Source organism: Nuphar pumila, chromosome 14, assembly GCF_984573655.1.
Source record: "Nuphar pumila chromosome 14, dmNupPumi1.hap1.1, whole genome shotgun sequence".
NCBI lineage: Eukaryota > Viridiplantae > Streptophyta > Magnoliopsida > Nymphaeales > Nymphaeaceae > Nuphar > Nuphar pumila.
Window position 1 is genome coordinate 83830473 of NC_143262.1, and position 22652 is coordinate 83853124.

A 22652-nucleotide genomic window follows, 5' to 3' on the forward strand; every position below is an offset into this window, starting at 1 on the left:
TTTATGACTGTTCAAGTTGTTTGCACATCGTCATCAAACAGCAGACATTTGGAACATAGCATTTGAGTAAGGTCCAAACAAACGTTAGACTTAAAACAGCTGTTACGGAACGAAGAGAACCAATGTTCTGTTCTGTTCTGTTTGTTCATTTCGTCCAACCATGAACAAGCCATCAAACATACCCTTACCGGCCCTGTCAAGTCTGAACACAACCTCGAACAAATGGCAGCAGCTACTGAGGGGAACTAGATCTGTGGGTGCAAGACCAAGTCAACGCGTTCCCACCATTAGACACTATAAAGACTTCCCTTTTTAAAAAAGCATGACTCGCAGAGCCCTAGGGACGGACGCAAACTCTCTCGGGATCGGGCGAAGAGACTCCGGCGAAGACGGGGAACTCCGGCAGCCTCCGTCGGTCAGCCATGGCTGCCTCTCCGGCGAAGAGAGCCTCCTCCGCCTCCCCCGGGCCCGACTCCGTCCTGCTTCAGGCGTACGGAGACCCGCCGGAGCTCCGCCTCACCCCCGACCAGTTCCGGCATTGCTCCGAAGCGCTCCGGCTAGTCAAGTGCAAGATCCAGTCCCAGGCGAGGCTCGACCAGGAGTTTGAGACCCTTCAGGTGTTCGGCCGATCCTTATTCTGCTACTACTTCTTCGTTCGCTGGCGTGCACTTAGGTTTTTTTTTTCTTTCTGAATGTGCCCATTTCTTAGGGTTCCATCTTCTGAATCCTTATGCTTTGGATTTTATTGATTTGATTATGATAATTTATTCACATTTGCGTAGTGTTATCTCTCTTGATCACACTTTGATTCAGCTTTTTGGTTTTTATTCGATCGATATAGCGGAAGTTGAGGATGATTTCTTAACATTTGATTTGCTGTTGATGAATGTAGTGATATGATCGTCCTAAAGGAAGATTATTAGCTGTTCATTTCATGCTTGTATGAACTGGTTATGCTTCCTTTTTGCTCTAATCAAAACAGTTAATATCGTGGAATGACGATTGCGGAGGTTAGATGCCCGAGTTCTTCCTGTACGAGTCTCATATCTGAGAGAAGAGAATTGTAAGGTTTGTCGGATATACTGAACTAGATTTTCCTAAGAAGTTTAATTCCAGAGCCTGGATAGTCAATCCTGCCATTGTTTGGTACTTGGACGGCATATTCAGATGGGAGCTTGAAATGTGTGTTTGGGAATTTCCCAAACACTGGATTTATGATTTGGCATACAAATTTCAGTTCCAAAATAGGACAACCACGCAATCATCGCACACCCTTACAGAAAAGAAATACTTTCTCGATTGGTCCATGAATCACATTTTTGGTCATTCAATGCATCCTTTGTGAAGTGTCTGAATTGTAGACATTTGTATACATTATGAAGCATAATACTATCGTACCTGTTCCAACTGATACTTTGTAAGTGTATCAGCACTTGTTTCTATGATTTTTTTTCAAGTATCTTACAAAGCTATTTTTTCTTTGAATGTTTTTAAAACAACAATAAGCTGTTGCATTACTCATAAGCATAATGCGATTCTTCAATTTAGGAAATTTATGTTACGTTATTCTAGTCTGTCACTGAATTGCCTGCAAGATCATTTAGGCCATTGATTTCCTTTTCTATTTCCTGGAGTACTTTTGCATATTTTTACCTAATTAAGGCTTGTAAGGAAGAAAAGAGAAGCGTGAGTTACTCTCACTGTAAAATTCCAGTTGTACTTATTAAAACTGTTTAATTAATTCTCAATATTGGGTTAAGCTGTTAGCTTAGTCACAGGATTCTGGATTTTGGATATGATGCTTGGAAGACAGAGTCATGTGCTGCAGTTTGCAGCCCAAAGTAGAGAACCTGTAACCATATAATTATCATGACCTGTTTATCTCTTTGTTGTGGGTGTGATTTCCTTTTCATCTTTGCATTTACAGATTCATGCACTTGCATATGTTCATGTGTCCGTCTGTAGGTGAGGTGGTGGAAGGTCATGCATAAAGAGAAAAAGTAGTTGAAAATTGGAATGTGTTATCATGTTTCTTTTCCTCAAGGATTTTATGATATATGTGGCTTAACATACTAGGTTCTGCCACATGTCCTCTGTAGGCTAGCAGGTTAAGAAAGAGTGAGATGCTGAGAAGATGCAGAGTTGCTATTGAAGATGCAAATTTGAACAAGAACCGTTATAGAGATGTCTTACCATGTAACACGGCTTACAGTATTTTCATGTTAGCAAGAAAGTAAATTTTTTGTCTGGGTGCTTTCGTGGAAGTGACTGATTGTTTCTTATCCTTTCCAGTTGACAACTCAAGAGTTCTTCTTAACTCAAGTAAGGATGACAAGTTGCTGGGAAATGGCTATATCAATGCTAGTTTTATCATGGTATGCATTTATATGGTTCTCTTGTGTGTGTGTGCGCATGTAGCATTGAAGAACTTTGTTTGATTCAGAGTATATTATTCTTTCACTCAATATGCATAAGGTATTTGGATCAGTATATTCCTTTTAACCACTTTAGTTATGAATTTATATGTAGCCTGCTTCTGTTGGAAATGTCTCTCGGTTTATAGCTACACAAGGTCCATTGCCTGAGACTTTTGAGGACTTCTGGGAGATGGTAATCCAATGCCACTGTCCTGTGGTTGTCATGCTTACTCGGCTGGTCGATAATTACAAGGTATTTCACTGTCTGAGTTTCAAGGTAATTGCACGATTGCTATGATACTTCATGATAGGCTTTCTATTTTAGTGCTTGCATTTGTGCACATAGTCTCTTGTGTTGGCGCATTGCTATTTGCATAATCCATGTAGCTTTGACTGTATAGACTTTAACAAAATTCTTCTGTTTTGATCTCTTCCAATCTCTTTGGTCCTGCTCACCCTGTTACACCAATTTTCTAGTTTATGATAATGATAGTGATTATAATTTCCAATTTCTCAATTCCTTAAAAAAAATCTAATATCGCAAAAGCAATCTGTTCAAGTCAAACATTTTAATACTGAATTCATAGCCCTTTTGTCGGCTCACCTAGTAAAAAAATGTTTGATAACCTGTTGTACATGAAAAGCTGTGTAGTTTTTGTGATATATATGTTGTTTTCAAAAGAAGAGGATAGTGCTTTAATTTAAATCATGACTTCAGTGTTAAGCATCAACCAAGTTCCTGGTTGCAGTTAATTTAGCTTTTAATCTCCTATCCAGGCATGGATCAATATTTTGGTTGCATGGGTATGACATTTGAAGTGTTCAACCTGGAATTTATGGGTGTGTTTGATTGCGCATCGTGTGGGACACTGCGTTTGTGGAACGGTGATTCACCGTTCCACCACCACCACCACCACCACCACAGTTACGCTGAGAACGGGGCAGGGGGGGAACCCAGATTATTAAAAAAAAGCATCAGGGGGAGGGGATCTACCCTCGACCCTCTCTCATTCTCCTCTCTCTCTCTCTCGCCATTAGTGTTTATCTTCCCCCCTTTTCTGCATCATTACCGTCTACCATTATCTCTGTTAACAAAGTTGTTGCGGCTGTTATCTCCTTCCTCTATCAATGCCATCATAAGAGCTCTTCCTCTTTCAGATGCCATCATCACAACTCCTCCTTCCTCCATTAATGCCTCCTCTTTCAGGCGTCATCACCACAATTCCTCCTTCCTCCATCGATGCCATCATCAACACCCTGCTCCCTCTCTCTCTCTCTCCCTCTTTTCTTCTTTCTTCCTCTTCTCTCTCTCTCCCTTTTCTTCTTCTCTTTGATTAGGGCTCTGACTAAGAAATTTCTTTGATTATGTCTTTGAATCAAGTTTTTTAATTAGTTTTTTTATATTTAGTTTGATTAGGGATTTTCTTTTATTTTCTTTGATTAAGGTTTTGATTCAAATATCTTTAATTATGGCTTTTGATATTTAATTTGTTTAGGGATTTTCTTTGATTAGGGCTTTAAATCAAATTTCTTAAATTAGGGATTTTCTTTGATTTGATTAAGGTTTTTTCTTTGATTTTCTTTGATTAGGGCTTTGAATTAAATTTCTTTAATTAGAGTTTTTTATAGTTAATTTGATTAGGGCTTTTCTTGTATTTGATTAGGCTGTTTTTCTTTGATTTTCTTTGTTTAGGGCTTTTTATATTTAATTTTATGATCTATTTTTCTTCTAGTTTAAGGTTTTTGGTTTATTTGTGATCTATTTTTTTGCATTTTAGGTTTTTATGATCTATTTATGGTTTTTACATTTGTATATAAAAAAATATGAATTCTTATTTTTTTCTCAAATTACCTAAATTTTAAACAATTTTTGGTATTTGGATCCAGTTTGAGATCCATAGTTGGGGAGAAAATCCATAATTTTTTTATACTTTCACAATTAGATCCAGTATGACACCGATTAAAACATTTATATATCAAAAAAATATCATTTCTTATATTTTTCTCAAATTACCCTAATTTGAAACATTTTTTGGTATTACATCCAATTTGATATCTATATCCGGGGCTAAAATCCATAATAAACATCTTAAAACCATAGTCACAAATATCGATATCGGCTATATCTCGATGAGATATAAAATCGGGATATTATAGGTTTTTCAATAAATCTCTGGATTAAAAAAAAAATAGATGTAAAGCAAATGAGCCATAATATGATATAAACAACATGACAAACAACCTAAATATGCAGGAAATTCCTTTCCTTCTTTCTTTCCCTGTCGCAGGGCAGCCATCGACAACCTCCCTTTTCTTTCCTTCATTTTCCTCCTTTCCATCCTCTTTCTTTCCTTCCTTTTCTTTCTTCCCTTCTTTTCTTCCTTCTCTTCCTCTTTCTGTTACTTCTTTCTTTCCTTGTCGCAACCCTGAGTGTTGATTATCGGGGGGTCAAGGTCAAAAGACCCCCTTATGTTACTTAAAAGACTTAAAGTTGAACCCTAAAGGAAAAAGTTATAAAATTTATACCAAAAGTAACCTGCTAAAAAATTAATAACAGACATATGTATCCCCTTTTTCAAAAATCCCCAAATACCCCTACACTAACAATTTTAAAAAAGTAACTGCTGCTGGGTTGCGACAAAAATATTATCGGGATAATATTGTGATATATATAAATTGCCGATATTTTGAAAATATTGTGATATTTTACCTTTAATATTGTTTTTCCATTTTACAACTTTAATACCTTGATATTTTCCAAATATCAGTTATATCTGTGACTATGGTTAAAACACTCATATGGTGGGAATGAATTTATCCGATCCATTATCCATATGTGTCCAAGTTGTCCGCACAACGTAAAAATCAAATGCCGGACACAAGGGGCACAACTTCCTGTCAAGTTGAAACAAACGCTGGATGTAGTACAATTGTTACAGAACAAACAAAACATGTGTTATGTCTGTTATGTTCTGTTGTTCCGTCCAATCTTGGATAAGCAATCAAACACACCCTACTCTTGTAAAGAATTTTGTGCCTTTGAGTGTTTATGTGAATGCCAACATATTAAATATGGCATATATATGAAATAATGGTATTATCGAGGTTATTACAAAAGCATCCCTAGTGATTATTCATTAGAGCTTTTTCATACTGCACATTGTTTAGAACCATTGACATTGCTCCTCAAATACCACATCGATAGATGTCAAGGGCCATGGTGAGTTAAGCATGGAACTTCTTGATCCTCAAGGACCTCAACCTTTTCTATGAAAAGATTTTGATCTATTTGAGTATGATTTCTTTTGCCTTCCTACTTTTGACTTGTGTAGAAATATCCATGTCTATTATCACAACAAAATGCATCTCTGGTTTGCATATCTGTCAATAAAAAATTGAAGATTAGCAAGTGAACGTTAAAACCTAGATACTTTGGTTCTCTGCAACTACCAGTGAATTGGCAGCGGCTTGCTGTTTCTTGGTGTCATGAAACCAAGTATGCCCTTGCATGTGTAATTTTATGGGATTGTATTAATTAAGGGTGGGCAACAGGCCGGCCCAACCCATTAGTAAAGGCTCGGCTGAGGGCTCTCCCATTGGCCTGTGGGCGGGCCGGGCTGAACTTGCTTTGTTTTTTTCATTTTTTTTATTTGACATAATCAGTTAATCACCTCAACTCATGGCTTATCCAGCCGGGCCAGGTTGGGCTGAACTAGCTTAGTTTTTATTTATTTATTTATTTATTTATTTTTAAATTTGACATAATCACCCCAATGCATAAGTGCTTCTAAACACATCCAACCTCGCACACAAAGTTTTACGCTTCAAGAGCTTTCGAGAGGAAAGGAACGGGCCTCAACCATATGAAATGGAACCACAACCCCAATATTTCAATTTCTCGGCATAACGAAGCCATATTTCCTTCTATGACGATTGTTAGCCTATCATAACTTAACCCTATATCATACTCTTCAACCACAAGACACATAAGCAAACAAGTTGGAGAGAGAGAGAGAGAGAGAGAGAGAGAGAGAGAGAGAGAGAGAGAGAGAGAGAGAGAGGTTACAGTGATCGCTGTCGTCGATCACCGGTTGCCAGTAGCATGAAAAATGAAAACAAGGGAAGGCAGCCTGCAGCATGGAATTAAAACTAAAAAGGAGGAAAAGTGAAACCCTAACCCTACCTAAGTATAAACTATAAAGTAAAAAAAAAAATTACAGGCTGGGCCGTCCGTGTTGGCCTGGTTCAGACCGACCTGGGGCCTATTTTATACGCCCAAGGGGGCTGCGCCGCAGCCGCCTGGCCCGTTGCTCACCTCTAGTATTAATATCCCTTGCACAATCCATGTTATATTTAATGTCTAGGAAGCTGAAGTAACCCATTAGACTTGGCTTAGTACATCAACCAAGTACAATCTAGTAAAGCATTTGCAAAGTGCTAGCAATGTACAGCAGCTAGATCCATTGATCGGTATCTTGCATGAGATTTAACTAGAGCAAACATCAGTCAACTTCTAGCCCAGGGGAACACCAAAGATGGTTCAAATCCTCCAGTCACAATCTGTTAGCTATGTCACATGGGTGCGGGTGCAACACGGGTGCGGCGCTATTTTAAAATTTTTGGACACAGGGACTCGGCTATATATATATTTATATATTTAAAAAAAAAGTGCAAAGACATAGCACAGTCTGTGAGACTGTGACTGTGCACAGAACAGTCCACTGTGCAGCCCCCCCCCCCCACACACACACACACACAAGAATTTTTTTTTAAATTCTGTAGCCCAGAAAATTAAAAAAATGAAAAAATGGACCAAAATGACCCTGGGTGCGTTGACCGCACCCAGGGTCGGGTTGACCGAGTCCGAGCCGCACCCGTGTCCACACCCGTGTCGGTGCGTGTCGACGCGGGTGCGTTGACCTTGGAGCCGAGTCCGTGTGACATAGTCTGTTAGAGACTTGGGACACTTTTACCACTGTTTCTCCTTCAACATGTTTGCATGATTGTCTGTAATCTGTATAGACTTCCAAGTCTTAAGAAACACATTGGTTATATGGTTATACCCAACTGAAGTTCCCAATTATAAGTGGGACTAGACGACAGGCCATGACCCAGTCAAAGCGGTCAATCCACTTGGATGAGACAGTCTGTGAGCTGGTTTTTATGGGGCTGGTGCTCAAAACCTCTGCCTAGGCCTGGCTCACCTTGGCTGGGCCATGGGCTTCCCACTTCTTTTGGTGGGAAAGGGACATGCCAGGCATGGCCTGCCCAACCTAGGTCCATTTCGGACTAGGACTTTCTGCCTGCTGACTGGCCTTGTTGGGTTCCCAAAGGCCGGCTGATGCTACACATGTTTCTTCAATCACATGTGTTATAAAGGCTACCTGAATGCCCTTTCTGGTGCTACCCAAAACAAAAGGTCACCATGGTATTCTGAAATTTGTTAGGGATAATAGAAATTGATCAACATGTTAATGCGCATGATGAGCTCCCATGTAAACAACCTCATGATACCAGAGTTGTTTAAACATGCAGCTGGACTTGAATTAAATGCTTTATGTTGTGATGCTGTCATATCTGACATTCTTTTATGTGCGTCTCTGACCTTTACCCCATGCTTTTTTCAATGCCATTTAGGCTCTTGGTTTGTGTACATGCATGCACACATGCAGATGAATTGAATAGTTCATGAGTTGTATAAACTGCGGTTTGAACTTGAAATAAGTACCCCTGATATGTCTATCTCCAACCTTTTCTTCATTCCTTCTAATAGATACTCAACAGCCTTGTTATTACAATTTATGACCTTGGATTATCTGATCTTAACTTTGGACTATTTTTATTTTCAGATGGTAAAGTGTGGTGACTATTTTCATTCTGAGGAAGGTTCTAGGGAATTTGGGAAGATTTGTGTTACCACAAAGCACATGAGGATATGTGATACTTCCTTAGTATTACGCTGCATGGAAGTGAAATACCAAGAGGTGAGAAGAACAACATAGTAAACCTTTTGCTTGTTTATATGCAATTGCAAATGTGAAATAAATAGCATTTAGTGCAATTCTTGTTACGTGATAGTCTGAAATGCTTTATGCCTTTAACTTTTGCCACATCTGAAGCTATGATTTATATGTAAATGGTATTTTTTTTCAGCACCGTCAAGGACTTGGTCATCCATTACGGTTCACCAGACATCATCATAAAGTGGAAAATTTTCCTAGTTTAATTTGATTATTTTAAAAAGAAAGATGAATGGAGAACATACGTTTCTTCTGTATTTCATGTCATGTGGTAATATTCTTTTAATAAATGGAGCATGACAAAAAGATCTGTGCCAAGGTTGCCAGACTAGGAAGCGGAAGCGGGAAACGATACGGGAAGCGGAAGCGAGAAGCGATGCATTTTAAAATATATAGGAAGCGGGAAGCGAGAAATAAAAAAAAGAAATATAAGAATTGAATGAAAATCAGAATCAAACACAAATTAAAACTAAAATAAAAGTGACTAATATTAAATTTCATGATTTTTTAGTATAAGAATTAAATTTTTAACAAAATCTAAAAGTGATGACTACCAATTTAGCCAAAGCACATGGAAATGAGTGAGAAGAGTCAAAGAAAACACTTAAAAAGCATGAAAAGTTGAGTAAAGGAAGATATAATAAGAATAAATGAAGCGTGTGGAAAGCATAGGAGAAACGTGGGGGAATTGAGGTTCTCATCAAGTTTCGGAAGCGAGTAGTATCGCGCTTCCGAAGTGAGTTTCCGGGAAGTGAGCTTCCCACCTATCTAAGAAGCTTTCGGTAACTCTGATCTATGCATTATCTTTTCTTTTTGAACATCTGGAGATGCGAGTATGACTGGTATGTGAGGTCTCTTTTCCTTGCTTTCTCCAGGATGTTTTGGTCACTAATGCACAACCAGATTTAGGGTTGCTGGATTTTTGGCTGATTAGTATGGTATACAATCTGAAATGTAGAAATGGCTGTTCTTTTGTTTAAAGTTTGGAAAATGATGCTGTCATACTTTTGTCTGCATTTGCATGACTGGCTTATCTCCAAGTTTGGTTTTTTACATGTAACTATCCAACTATAGAAGGAAGAAATGGAATTTTGTTGTCTTATATCAAGAATGCAAGTCTAAAGGGATGTATACTCAACTTTAGACAATTATCTTTTCTGCCTCACATCACTGGTCTCTCGTATGAATGTCACAAAATTTTGGGTGTTTCTTTTATACAGTTACTTCCACAAGCTTGCTTGTAAGCATATTTCAATGGATATTTTGAGGATGTGGATTCCAAGAGTAGTATAGAGGACGGAGGAAGAACAGAGAGACTATCTGCATATTTGTGATATTTCCTTTTAATATTCATTTCAATGCAAAAAAAACTACATGATGCAGTGGACAGGGGATTTTGCAACGGAGAATCATTCATGAGACTGTTCATTGCTGTATTTATAGTCCAGAAATGCTTCAGAGATTTGGTGATCTTACGAATTTGCGTGCAACCAGTCTTGTCTTTTAAACATATGCAGTTTCAGTTTCTTGAGTTTCTTTCATGTCTCACCTTCAACACAAGAATTTCCTTTTCTTTATTCCTTTTTATTTCATGTTTTGTCCCTTCATGGGCCTTTCCTCTGCTTATTTACTTTGTTTACATTTGTACATGTATGGTATCTATATTAGCATCCGGGGTATTTTAGTCTTTTTACCCCACATAATGGTGTTGTTGTTGTAATAATTTTCATTGTTTTATAAAAGGAGGATGAACAGGCCATGACCCATAACTGTGACCAGATTGGAGCCCTAACATCTTCTCACCTTCCATCTCTCTACTGTCTCTGTTTCTTCTAGTTTCCATCAAAATCTTTCAGTCTTTAACCCTGAAGCAGAGGATATGTTTCTTGGTCTGTTCATCATAATGTCTATCTTAGTAATAGTCATCCAAGTGGCCTCGATCATTCGTCTTTTACTCAAATACACTCATTCCACCTAAAACTGTCATACTCTCCCCTTTTTAGTATAGTTGCCCTATCACCATATCAAATCCAGCTTTCAGATTCTATTTGCAGTCATGTAAACTGCACTTTACTGCTGCAAGAAAATCAATAGATGCTTCTGAAACTATGTTAAAAAGAGTTTCCACAAATATTTACCTCCTTTTGATCTTATCAGATTTTACAAAGATTCAATTTAAATGGCCATCGGTCAGTGTAAGTTATGGTCTTCACACTACCTCCAAAAAGTCAAGAAACTTTTACAAAGGGTGCTCCGGTACCATGTCAACAACCTGGTATGCTTATAGCATCCTAGAGAAAGCAAATAAATGAAAAGAATAAAATAAACAAAAGGGGATCCTTGTTGATTTGTCATTCGATGAATGTTTGCATTGCAAACCTAGATGAGAGGGCTATTTTTGCTTGCAAAAGACTTACTTTCATGGTAGTCATTTGAGAAGACTTGCGTGCTTCTCTTAATCACAGCTATTCCACAATTTAATTGACATGTGTACATTGAAGTGCTTGCCTTTATTCTCGTAAAAGTTTTCTCTAATATTAGCCATGAAAGTTTGGTTATATGAGAGAGAAGATTATCTTCTGTTAATCACAGCTATTCCACAATTTGATTGATATGCGTACATTGAGGTCCTTGCTTTTATGCTCGTAAAAGTTTTCTCTCTTATTAGCCGTGAAAGTTTGATTATATGAGAGAGAAGAAGCTTATCTTCTCTTAATCACGGCTATTCCACAATTTGATTGACATGCGTACATTGAAGTGCTTGCTTTTATTCATGTAAAAGTTTTCTCTCTTATTAGCCATGAAAGTTTGATTATATGAGAGAAGCTTATCACATAATGATATAATTGTTCACTTCTTTTATTCCAACCACCTGCAGTCAAGTGCACCACCTCTGCCTGTACTACATCTGCAGTATCCTGAGTGGCCTGATCATGGAGTGCCTGATGACACACGAGCTGTTCGTGATATTATGAAAAGGCTTTATCATGTTCCTGCAGAATATGGCCCATTTGTTGTGCATTGCAGGTTTAATTTTGTGTTTCATCTGGAAGATAGTTTCTACTTTTTTATTGAGACCATCATTATGAATATGGGGGTTTCTAGTTCTTTTCACCGAGTCAAGCTAATTTGAATTTTGTTCTGAATATTCTTACTTGCATGTGAACCTAAAATTGTTTCTTTTTTTGTTTATGCTCAGTGCAGGTATAGGAAGAACTGGTGCATTTTGTACCATCCTCCACACAATCCAAAGAATACTGAGTGGGGATATGTCAGCTGTGGATCTTGATAAGACAATCATTGGTTTCAGATCACAGCGGATTGGAATGGTCCAAACAAAGGTAAATTATGTTGGTCCCCTTTTCTACTTTTTGCTGATTCTCTAAGTTCTCATTTTTTAGGAGAGATGTGCCATTATTGCAATTTCCTCCAGAAGGTGGACATGAAAATTTGTCATTGTTTAAGTTTCCAATAGCATGATGCATGACTAGATGCCACGCCAAGTAATTTATAAGCCAGTAAACGGTCCATATGGCCTCTTCAGTCTGGTTAGAAATTCATTGGCACTTTAATAATATTTCTTCTGATTGTGACCTTTTTATTAGTGAAATTTGTTTAGAAAGGTATTCTTCATATTTTTCATAGCCATCTAACAGTATGGTCAATATTGTGTTTCCATCAGTATGAAATCTAGTTAGACATTTCCATTGGCCGAATGAGTTGCCCCCCTAGTTCTCTTCCACCTTTGCTATTCCACTGGGTCCTTGTATTAGAGCATGATAATGCATTGAGGTAATTCAATCATCATCCTGACTATCTTTTACTTCTTTCTTTCTTATCTCAAATACTCTTTTTTGCTTATCCTAATTTTCCTATGAAAAATCTTTTCTGTGTGATAAAGGGACTAACAACCTTTGCATCATCTTCTGGTATGAAATTTGAGGTTAATATTAGCCTTATATGTATACTGTCTTTGTTTCAATCAGATATTGTTCTTAGCTTACACATCAATGAGCGTTGGCACACATCTCTAGGGATCTAATGGGCTGTCCATTTGGTGCTACTATTACATCACCAAAACCCTATTTGGAAAAAAGAACAAATGAGAAGGGGAACAGCCAGAATGTTGTTGACATAAAATTACTTTGTTGCATGTTATTTTGGTAAGTTGTCTGCATAAGTCTCTTGGTCTTATATATGCAGTTGAGTGGCATCCTTGTTGTCTGGACTTGAGCAACAAGGCCATTCAGATCAGGCTATGATATGACAAATGATAATTGGCTAGTTGATGCGGTCATTCCCAGGTAAATTGAGGAGTTAATGCCTGTGTACCCATCGTTTATTGGTACATGAAAGGTAGAACTGGCAACAAATAGGCTAAAGTAACATGTTTGAAGGAATTGGGGGGTGGGGAGGAGGTGTGCGGCGAGGGGTTCACGGAGTGATGTGGTTATATATTTGTGCATGCACATATAATAGCTTTTGTAGTACCAACGGGGGCTCCGCTTGTCTGGCAGGAGCAGTTAGTGCACGTCACCTTGTGTTGGGACGTTGCAAGTTCGAATCCCAATAGTATAGTTGTATAATTGGTAGGGGTCTGCCTCACCCCAGCTTTCTCTGTCGAAGAAAAAATGTATATTTTTGTAGCTTCTGTGTTTGTATGGAAATATGCCTATGGTTTCTAGCAGTGCAGGATACAATGTCATCTTATACGGTGTCTTGAGAACAGGATACAATGTCATCTTATACAGTGTCCAGGGGTGGAGGCAGGTAGGGGCCAGGGTAGGCACGTGCCCACCTGGCCTGAAAAACCCCAACAGGGAGGTTCGGGCCTAGGTGGTTAGTGCCCATCCTGGCCCGAAACTGTGCCCCACCTCCCCTGTTGAGTGCCCCGAAATTGTGCCTTCTGCATGCATAAGATATAGGTGAAGCTCTCTCATTTTATAAACAATGGAGGGTTTCCACTTTTTTCCCTCCTAGATAAGTCATTCTTCCATAAGCAACTTTCTTTATGCATGGTTTTTGTGTTCTTTTCAAATTAGCATTATGCATGAATCTATAAATAATGAGTTGTTGGTTTTAGTTAGAATATTAAGGGTTTTGTTTGATTTTTTTTAAACATATTGTTAGTATAATTTATTAGTAATTCTTTTTTATTGTGTGTTTGTGCTTAAGGGTGTCAAGGGGTTGGATCTAGTTTGGACCCAGATGGGTCTGAATTCGGATTTGACTTCGAGGTGCTGGTATTGGGTTCGAACCTGAGTCTGATGGATCCACAATAAAAAAACCATAACCCTGTCCCATAAGGATTATAGGAACCTGTAAAATAATACATTTAGCTTTTTTACATGGATCTTAATTGGAACTTGTGTGGGATATAGGTCTGGTATGAAATTTCACAAACTATACCTACCTCCATGTACTATTCGGATCCTTAAGATCCAACCTCGATTCTAAGCAAACCTTTGTCACCAACCCTGACTCTATAAGGTTTGATATGGGTCAGGTTTGTGTCAAACCCAACCTATTGACATCCCTATTTGTCCCCACCCTAACTTAGATTCCTGACTCTGCCCCTGACTGTGTCTTGAGAAAAATTATCATGTTATATCGCTATTATTTATGAATATGCAAATAGAGGCAATTGAAGCCACTGATACAGGGTGCTCTCTCATCGTTTGGTTGTTAGGAGCAATTTTTATTCTGCTATGCTGTCATTATTGATGAACTGGAGGACCTGCTCTCACGGGGAAAATGCTGACCGGCTTGATACTAGTGAGAAGCTTAACAAGGTGGCTCACTTTTTTTTTAAACTTTCTGCTTTTGTTTTGATGCTGCATAAATCATGCAGTATATAATAGTTTTATGAGATACTAATCATCATTGTTGCTGTTTGTAGGCTCACGTGAATGGAATGATCTTTGCTTTATGATTACATAGTGATGTAAAAAATCTGCAGCATAAGCCTCTGCTACACTTCTGGAATCCAATGGGATCAACAGCTTCAGTTAACCTGTAGATAACATTAGAAATAGACAATATTAGATACTGGGAATTCGCCACAATCATTTTTATTTATTTTGATTATGGAGACCTTGGTGGTCACGGCATGAGACTGAAGCTGAAGTATCAATGTGATTGAACCATTTTGGATTTCACAATGAACAGCCTTTTTACATGTTAAAAATGCAATTTAGGTTGGAAGCTAATCTGAATCCGAATTGAATCCAACCTAAAGCACCGATCTGGATAAAAAAATAATCTGAGTATGCAAATCTGAATCTTATTCTAATCAATATTCAGATCTTATTTTAAGGATTCAGATCAGGAAATGATAGGCGGACTTTGCATCGGATATGCATCTAACTAAGGGTGTCAATGGGTAACCCTACCTGGATCAAACCCTATAGGGTCCGAGTATGATGACAAATAAGAAAACTCAATTACGATCTGGGTCTGGATCTGAAGGTCCGCTTAATACATGGACTTGGGTATAGTTTGTGAAATTTTATACCAGACCGGGCTTCAACCTGAGTTTCGATTAAGACCCGCAAATTTTGAATGTAAAAATAAAAATATATATTATTTTATTGGGTATGGTCTGGGTCTGGTTCATGTAGTTCTTGTGGGGTCTGGGTGTGGTTTCTCTTATAGTAGACCCAATTAAACTTGGGTCCATACTCAAATTTTTTGTCAAAGTCTGGTTTCACCTGGGTCCAAACAAAACCCAACCCTTTGACACCCCTATATCTAACCAGTTTTCACCCTTAAATTGGACTAGGGCATTGAATCATTCATAACCCATAAACTATGTAATATTGTCTTTTTTCATAGTTTTTAAAATTTTAAAATTTGACCAGTACTTTATTGAATACGATAAATATCATGAAAAATATCCTTTAATATAGGTGAAATATCCTTTAATATAGGTGATGCCAGTTGGATGTCGGCGTGGCGACCTAGTTGAGTTGAATAATATTGGTAAAACTTTTTGTTTTTAACTTTTACATTCAAGGAAAAATTGAGCAAAATTTAGGTTAAATTTAGGCAAAATTCGAAGGCAAAAATAAGGTAAGTATAATGTTAGATGAGTTTTGTAATTTTCAAAATATAGGTATTTCATTTTTCTGAAATCAGGTTACGGTTGACCCACAAATTATATTTTTCAAAAATGACTTGCCTCTACTTTTACCTATTTATTGATTGGATCAAACTGGATCCGATTTGTTTGATGCAAATTGATATAGATCTGGACCCAGTTTAAGACCCATGCTAATTAGGATCTGATCTAGGTTGGATTCATATGGATTTTGGATATGGATTTAGACATTAGATGCAGATCTAGATTCAAAATTCAAGTACAACAAATTTAAAATTTTAAATACAATTTAAATATTAAATTGAGAGAGAATTTACTATGAGAGGACTTCTAGAGGGGGCAACACCTTCTTAAATATTCTTAAAATTAATTATTTAATAATTAAATATTAAATAATTAATAAAATATATCAATTAATTAATTTTTTAAAATTTATTTATTCGATAAAGTGGAGTTCTACATGAAGCAAAACTCTACTTAGATAGGTCCTCTAGAGGGAGTGTTACCCTCTAGATAGACCTCTAATTAATTAATAAAAAGAGAGAGAGAGAAAGATAAGAAGAAGATAATAAGGAGAGGTTAGAGAGATATCCTCTAAAGAAAAGAGACCCTAGAGGGGGCATCACGCTCTAGAGGATCATTTTGAAAAAAAAAGAAAAGAAAAAGAAAATAAAACTCTACATGACATGGGTTATAAAAACAAGTGTTTTTTTCCTCTCAAGAAACACGTGTTTCTAGAGAGAGAGAAAGAAAAAAAGAAAGAAAAAATAAAAGAGAGGAAAGAAGAAGAAGAAAAAGAAGAAGAAGAAGGAGAGAAAATGAGGTAGATCTGTCATTTTTGCCCAACATCCGACAAATTTTCAGCCTATATTCGTTTCTAAACTAAGTTACGGGTTTCTCTCTAACTCTTACAGGAAGAAAATGGTGTAAATTAGGTTTAACGTATACATGTTAGAGAAAAAAGGAAAATATGGTATTATATATATATATATATATATATATATATATATATATATATATATTGGTCGAATCCTTGGTGAAAATTGATTTTCTTATATGCACAAATCTGGAAATATATTCTGAAAATATATGTAAATATATTTTCAGATTTGTCGACACTTATGATTTCAATCTTTACATGAAAAAAAAATAATAGAAGCATGTAGGTATTTTTTTTTTGATACTTTGTTCATAAAAATATGCGTGAAATATGTCATTACTGAGTGTATTCCTTGCTTCGTGTATATATATATATATATATATATGTGTGTGTGTGTGTGTGTGTGTGTGTGTGTGTGTGTACCCTGCCAATTTTTGAGTGGACTGTTATTACACTTATTATTTCTTTTCTGATTGGTAATCGGATTTAACATGTTGTTTTAAGGACTGATAATAAACCCAGTTGGTTGATTTGAAAATCAGTTTTAGCATGCCATATCGTGGACTGTTATTAAAGTTATTTTATTATGGCCGACTGTCATAAGATTTGTTTTTACCTGTGTAGCAGCCTATCATAATATATATATATATATATATATATATATATATATTAAAGTTGTCAAAACTAGTCTTGATGTCATTTTATACATGTTAAAAACAAACTAGGTTATGTTGTTATGCCGACCAAACTTGAATCGGGTGGTAGATGTAAACAGGTTTGGATGTCATGTATATCAAAAATTTTATTGAACTTATTTTACTTTTCTAAACCACTGTCATTAACACTATGTGACTGTCATCAGTTGTATTCATTTTATATTTTGTTTTGACATCACTTTGTGGACTATCATTAGCTGAATTCACGATTATACAAACTACTTGATGTTGTTTTTATATATATTTAGCTCAGCTATGCACATGAAAACATGTTTGCTGTTATGTACAATAAAACTATTTTGCAGATTGCATGCAAAACTATTTTGTTGTAATGCTTAGCAAATCTGTTTTGCAAAATGCATACCAAACTATTTAGAAGATTTGCATACAATACTGTTTTTTTTGTAAGGCATATCAAATTGTTATCGAATCTACTTTATTTTTCTCTCTGGCCGACTGTTACTAAACTACATGACTGTCATTGGACGGATTTCACTTCACAAAAATTTGTTTTGCTGATATGTACATCAACTCGTTTTGCTGATCAGATTAATATCACATGATTGGTGTAAATTGTTTAGCTGATTATACATATGAACAGTTTTGCTGTTATGTATATCAAAATTTGATTGACTGTAGCATACTACCTAGCAGACTATTTGCAAATTATGCACAACAAGCTGTTTCATTGTTATGCATACCAAACTATTTTGTTTATGCTGTTTTTGGACTGCCTATGACTTTGCTTGATGCAACCTCTTTTCAACTGCATTTGGTGAGCTGTTAGGGGCAGCAATGTTGCACCCTTTATGCAGCCACATAGTTCACAACACCTTATTGTGCACTTTGGTAGCAGAGCATGCTGTTGCTTGCTTTAGCACAACATTGACATGTAGCTGACCACATGTCATGGTGTTAGATGATACAAAATATGTATGTATATGTATACGGTTTGCATATGAATCAGATTTCATGGTGCACAACCTTGTACATGAACCAGATTGGCAGTGTGGCATGTTATGTTTTTCTGAACAATGTAGCTATATTCGAATTTGAATCATATGGACTGCAGGGTACCATATACATGTGTTGAATATTAATTGTGCATATTATACATTCAATTATTATGTTGCAAATGCTCAAGCCATATGCATTGAAAAATTTGAAAGCTTATGCATAAATTGTATCATGTTAATGTGTGTTGCAAGCATCTGTTTGCATGCATATGCCAATTGATTTTTATGTGTATTCTTGTTGTGTGATTGAATGCGCATTATGAATATGTTTTTAACAAGTGTGTGGCATGTTCAATGAGATTTTACAAAAAGATACATAAATCACTTTGAGACACTTTTGTGGTCAGATGTGAACCACTGCAGGCCATGTGGGCCAAGAGCATGTGTTGCTCCAAAATTTATTTTTATGCATTGCAATATTTATTTTATAATTATTGGCTTTCCAAAATTAATTGCACTGTTAAAATATGGTGAGCCAGGGCCCGAGTTAGGTTTTGCACATGTATTTGCAAAACGGTTCTTATATAAAGAACTTGAAATTGTTTAAAAAGGTAAAAGATACCAAATAGTGCAATTAAGTTTGCCTGGATGTCCCTTCTATAGTATGAGAATCTTGGATGATGGTTTTAAGAAAATTGTGAGGATACTAAAACTCTGTGTGCGATTGTTTTCCTAAACCCGATATGGTGGTTCATTTCTTGGCCATGGTTTTAGGGTGATTTCATTCACTTTGTCTGAGAGTGGTGTTGTTGACTTAACTGTAGTTATTGGTATACCAAAAAAGTGGTATGAGAGGATGTTGATTTTCTTGATGTATCGACATTAAATATTGAGTTTTAATATTCCGATGGATGATGCTGATTCTTGATATCAACCGGAGACCAAGTGTGAAAACCCGTAATAAAATATAAATTATTTGTTAAGTTAAACTGGGAACCTAACTTACACTTCAAGAATTATGGTGCCTGTTTTGAGTATCCACGAGTTTAAATAAAATTGAAAACTAAAATTGTGTGCATTTATTAGGGACATGCATACAAAAAAAAACTCTGATTAATGACTTAATAAGTTATTCATGCATGTGCATTGAGTCATGCATCTTTACTATTCTGCATTTGTTTATGCATTCATGCTTATTCTGTTTTGCATAGTATTTGTTATTTCATGATACTTGTGTTAAATGCTTGAATGATAAGCTGATTATAAAAGTGTTGTTGTATTTCTTTGAAATTATGCATGAATTTAGTTTATGCTTTTTCCTTTCTGTTAGAATTTTTAGAGGGATTTGTAAAAATAACTTTGGTTCTTACCCTGTATTTCAAAAATATTTTTCAGGATCGGGAGCTCAGTGATGGGGTAACTTGCTATATAGAGCTTGCGAGTTTATTATGACATGTTTTGAGTTCTAGATAGAGTGACTATATTACAAACTATTTATTTATTTATACTATTATGACATTTATTCTATTGAGTAATAATGTTGTTTATTCCTCTGTTGATTCAATACACTATCTCTTGTGGTTTAGTATTTATTAAATCTGTGAGACTCCAAATCTTAGGGTTCTATTTTCACAATTGTTTAAAAAAAATCCACTTTTTATAAGGATAAGTTAAGGTCATTATAGAGTTGGTATCAAAGCCAGACCACAAAATTTTTTATTGAACCATTTTTGGTATACCAAATTGTCTTTATGTAAGACACGGTTGGTATTTGAGTCTTGTTAGATCTGTTATAACCATTGTCAGAAAGTTATGACTCGTATTACAGAATTCAGTGCATTTATGCTTACTATTGTGAAATTATTAAATTTTCATGTTGTTGACTGTAGGGATAATTTGATTTAATTTCGTATTTGTGAATTAAAAATTTGATGTGTTTGTATGATTATGATTTTTGTAGGGATCAATCCTAAGATGATAGGTTTGATTAAGGTAAAAATTTTCTAATATATTTTCTTGTTATACATGTATACCTGTACTCGAGCTTTATCTTCTGGTGCTCCAGTTGACTAACAAGAGTTGAGGGATTTTCTTACGAATGCCCTTAACACCCTGGTAGTGACGGTGACTATGTACGTTTAGGCATAGGCGGCACAACAAATAACATGTGTTTATCCTGCCGAGGTTACTCTGAACTCCGATGCAATCACATTCGAGAAGTTCCAAAGGTATGATCAGCCAATCTTCTCAAGGAAGGCCAAACCAGACACAAATGAGAGCTAGGTCGAAGTGATAGAGAGAGTGTTTCGCGTCCTGCCTATGTCTGAGGATAGACAAACTGATTTTGGCATGCCCTAGCTAAAGGGCAATGCCAAGAAGTGGTCGGACACCCTGTGATAGGTGAAGTACGCAAGTGTGGAGGACATCTCCTAAGAGACATTTAGGGAGGAGTTATAGGATGCATACTTCCCTTCTTATGCCCAAGAGCGTATGCAGTAGCAATTCCTTAAGTTGATTCAGGAGAACATGAGTTTGGTAAACTACACCACCAAATTTGTGATTTTGGAGCATTACTGCTCAAATCTATTCATTAATGATTAAGCGAGGGTGGTGAAGTACGTTCGCGAATTGAAGAACGGTCTCCGGGTTTGTGTGATGACGAGCTGTCCTATGATATTCAATGATGTAATTAAGTTTGCATCCATCCTGAACGAGGAGTGAAAATGCTTCAAGAGTGAATCACAGAAGAAATCAGGCAACAAGAGTGGCACCAGCGACAACGTGAGGAAGAACCCACCTACCGGTGACAAGGCGTAAGGGGGTAAGGCGAAGAGGCAAAGGACCCAATAGGGGACTTAGCAGAGTCGACACCAAGATAGGCAGCAGCTGGGGAAGACTCAGTCCATATGTCGGAGGTGCAACAACAGTTATCCTCAAGGCTTTTATCCACTATTCAAGTGAGTCTACTACCAGTGCCAACAACCCGAACACATTGCAACCTATTGTCCAAACAAGCCGACATCTTAGGACGGATAACAAAAGCAACCACAACGACAACAACAGAGACCTCAGTATCTGGTGCAATAGAGGACAAATGAGAGAGTTCACATTGCCACAACTACTGAGCAGGGCGATGAGGTTGACTTGATCAATGGTATATTCATAGTCGCTGATAATCTTGCTCGTGTTAAGTTCAATTCGGGTGCTACCCATTCATTTTTTTTGCGGGTTTCCTCGACCCCACTCCGTATAGCGGTGAACACCCCAAATTTTCTAAAAAAAAAAATTTAAAAATTCTCTTTTTTCCCCTGGCCCCATCTTCTGAATAATCGGGTCAACTTCTGATCAATTTCCATTCATTTCTTAGATTCACTGGTTGAAGATCCGAAATCCAAATCCAATTTTCATATCTGACCCCATCTCGAATCCAAATCGGATATCCGAATTCAATTTTGAGCACAGATCTTCTATTTCTCAAAAGTTCAAAAAAATTAATTCTCTGCATTTTCTCAGATATTTTATCTGGATCCAATCTCAATTCGAGATCCAAACTCAATATTCTCTCAAAATTCTGAATCCAGACCCATTTTTGAAACCTAATTTCTGAAATTTAACCTTGTGTTTTCATAAAATCTTCTTTTTGTAAAAACCTCAATTTTCAAAACAAATATTTTATAAAAACCTTCAAAACCTCGTTTAGATCTCATATTTTAAAATCTTCGTGTTGTTCTCATATTTTTCTTAGGTTTCTCTTTCGAAAATATAAAAAAAGAAAATAAATTTCAAAAATTAGCCTAAACCCCTTTTCTGAAAAGACTTTATAAGTAAAAAAACATCGTTTTCAAAAACTTCTTTTCAAAAGCTACCTTTCTAAAAATTTTAGAAAATTGGAGGACCTATTTTGAAAATGCCTCTAACGGCCTTCCATTATAAAATAGAGCCGAAGGAGTCGATGATCTTCATCGCCTTCACCCCTCCATTACCTCTGATCGCCTTTCTCCTCCTCCCTTCTCCCTTTTCTCATTCCTTCTCCTCTTGATTTCCCTGGTCCTCTTCCCAAATCGGCTGAAGCAACGTCTCCTTCTTCTCAGTTGAAGCCCAGCCACGGGGTTTCCATCAATCTTTAATCACATTCATGGAACAAATGGGGATCAATGCAAACCACAACAGAGTCAAATCAGGTTCAACATTAGATCCGATCGATCTCACTTGTATACATGGCATCCTTTTTGACCATCTTCTTTCATTATGTATATAATGGAAATTGTATTAATGAAATAAGTTGCAGGGTCATTAGAAATCCAGGGTTAATCGCCTGCTGTAGCACAGTAATCACATGGATTTTCTGTGATTTGATTAAGGTGCTGGTTCCGCAACTTGACTGCAAATTTGTATTTCATTATTCATATCGTAGTTCCCCTTTTTCTTTTTTTCTTATTTATTTATCAGGTCATATTTTCTGCAAAATGAATAATATTCATTATGTCACAGTTTACTATGGCGTGTCTTCATTTCATCACCCTGTGTGATTCACATTTGTTAAATGCTCTGGAATATTAAAAGA

At 36.6% G+C, this 22652-nt stretch overlaps 1 protein-coding gene across 1 annotated transcript; it reads left to right on the plus strand.

The window, feature by feature from the left end:
- Nucleotides 1–336: 336 nt before the first annotated feature.
- LOC149817165 (protein-tyrosine-phosphatase PTP1-like) lies at nucleotides 337–14598 on the plus strand. Its single transcript, XM_089988023.1, has 9 exons — nucleotides 337–617; nucleotides 2100–2196; nucleotides 2293–2375; nucleotides 2530–2670; nucleotides 8267–8401; nucleotides 11316–11464; nucleotides 11637–11778; nucleotides 14127–14229; nucleotides 14337–14598. The coding sequence occupies exons 1-8, from the start codon at nucleotides 423–425 to the stop codon at nucleotides 14196–14198; spliced, it is 1014 nt and encodes a 337-aa protein (XP_089844149.1). The 5' UTR covers nucleotides 337–422; the 3' UTR covers nucleotides 14199–14229; nucleotides 14337–14598.
- The last annotated feature ends 8054 nt before the right edge of the window (nucleotides 14599–22652 follow it).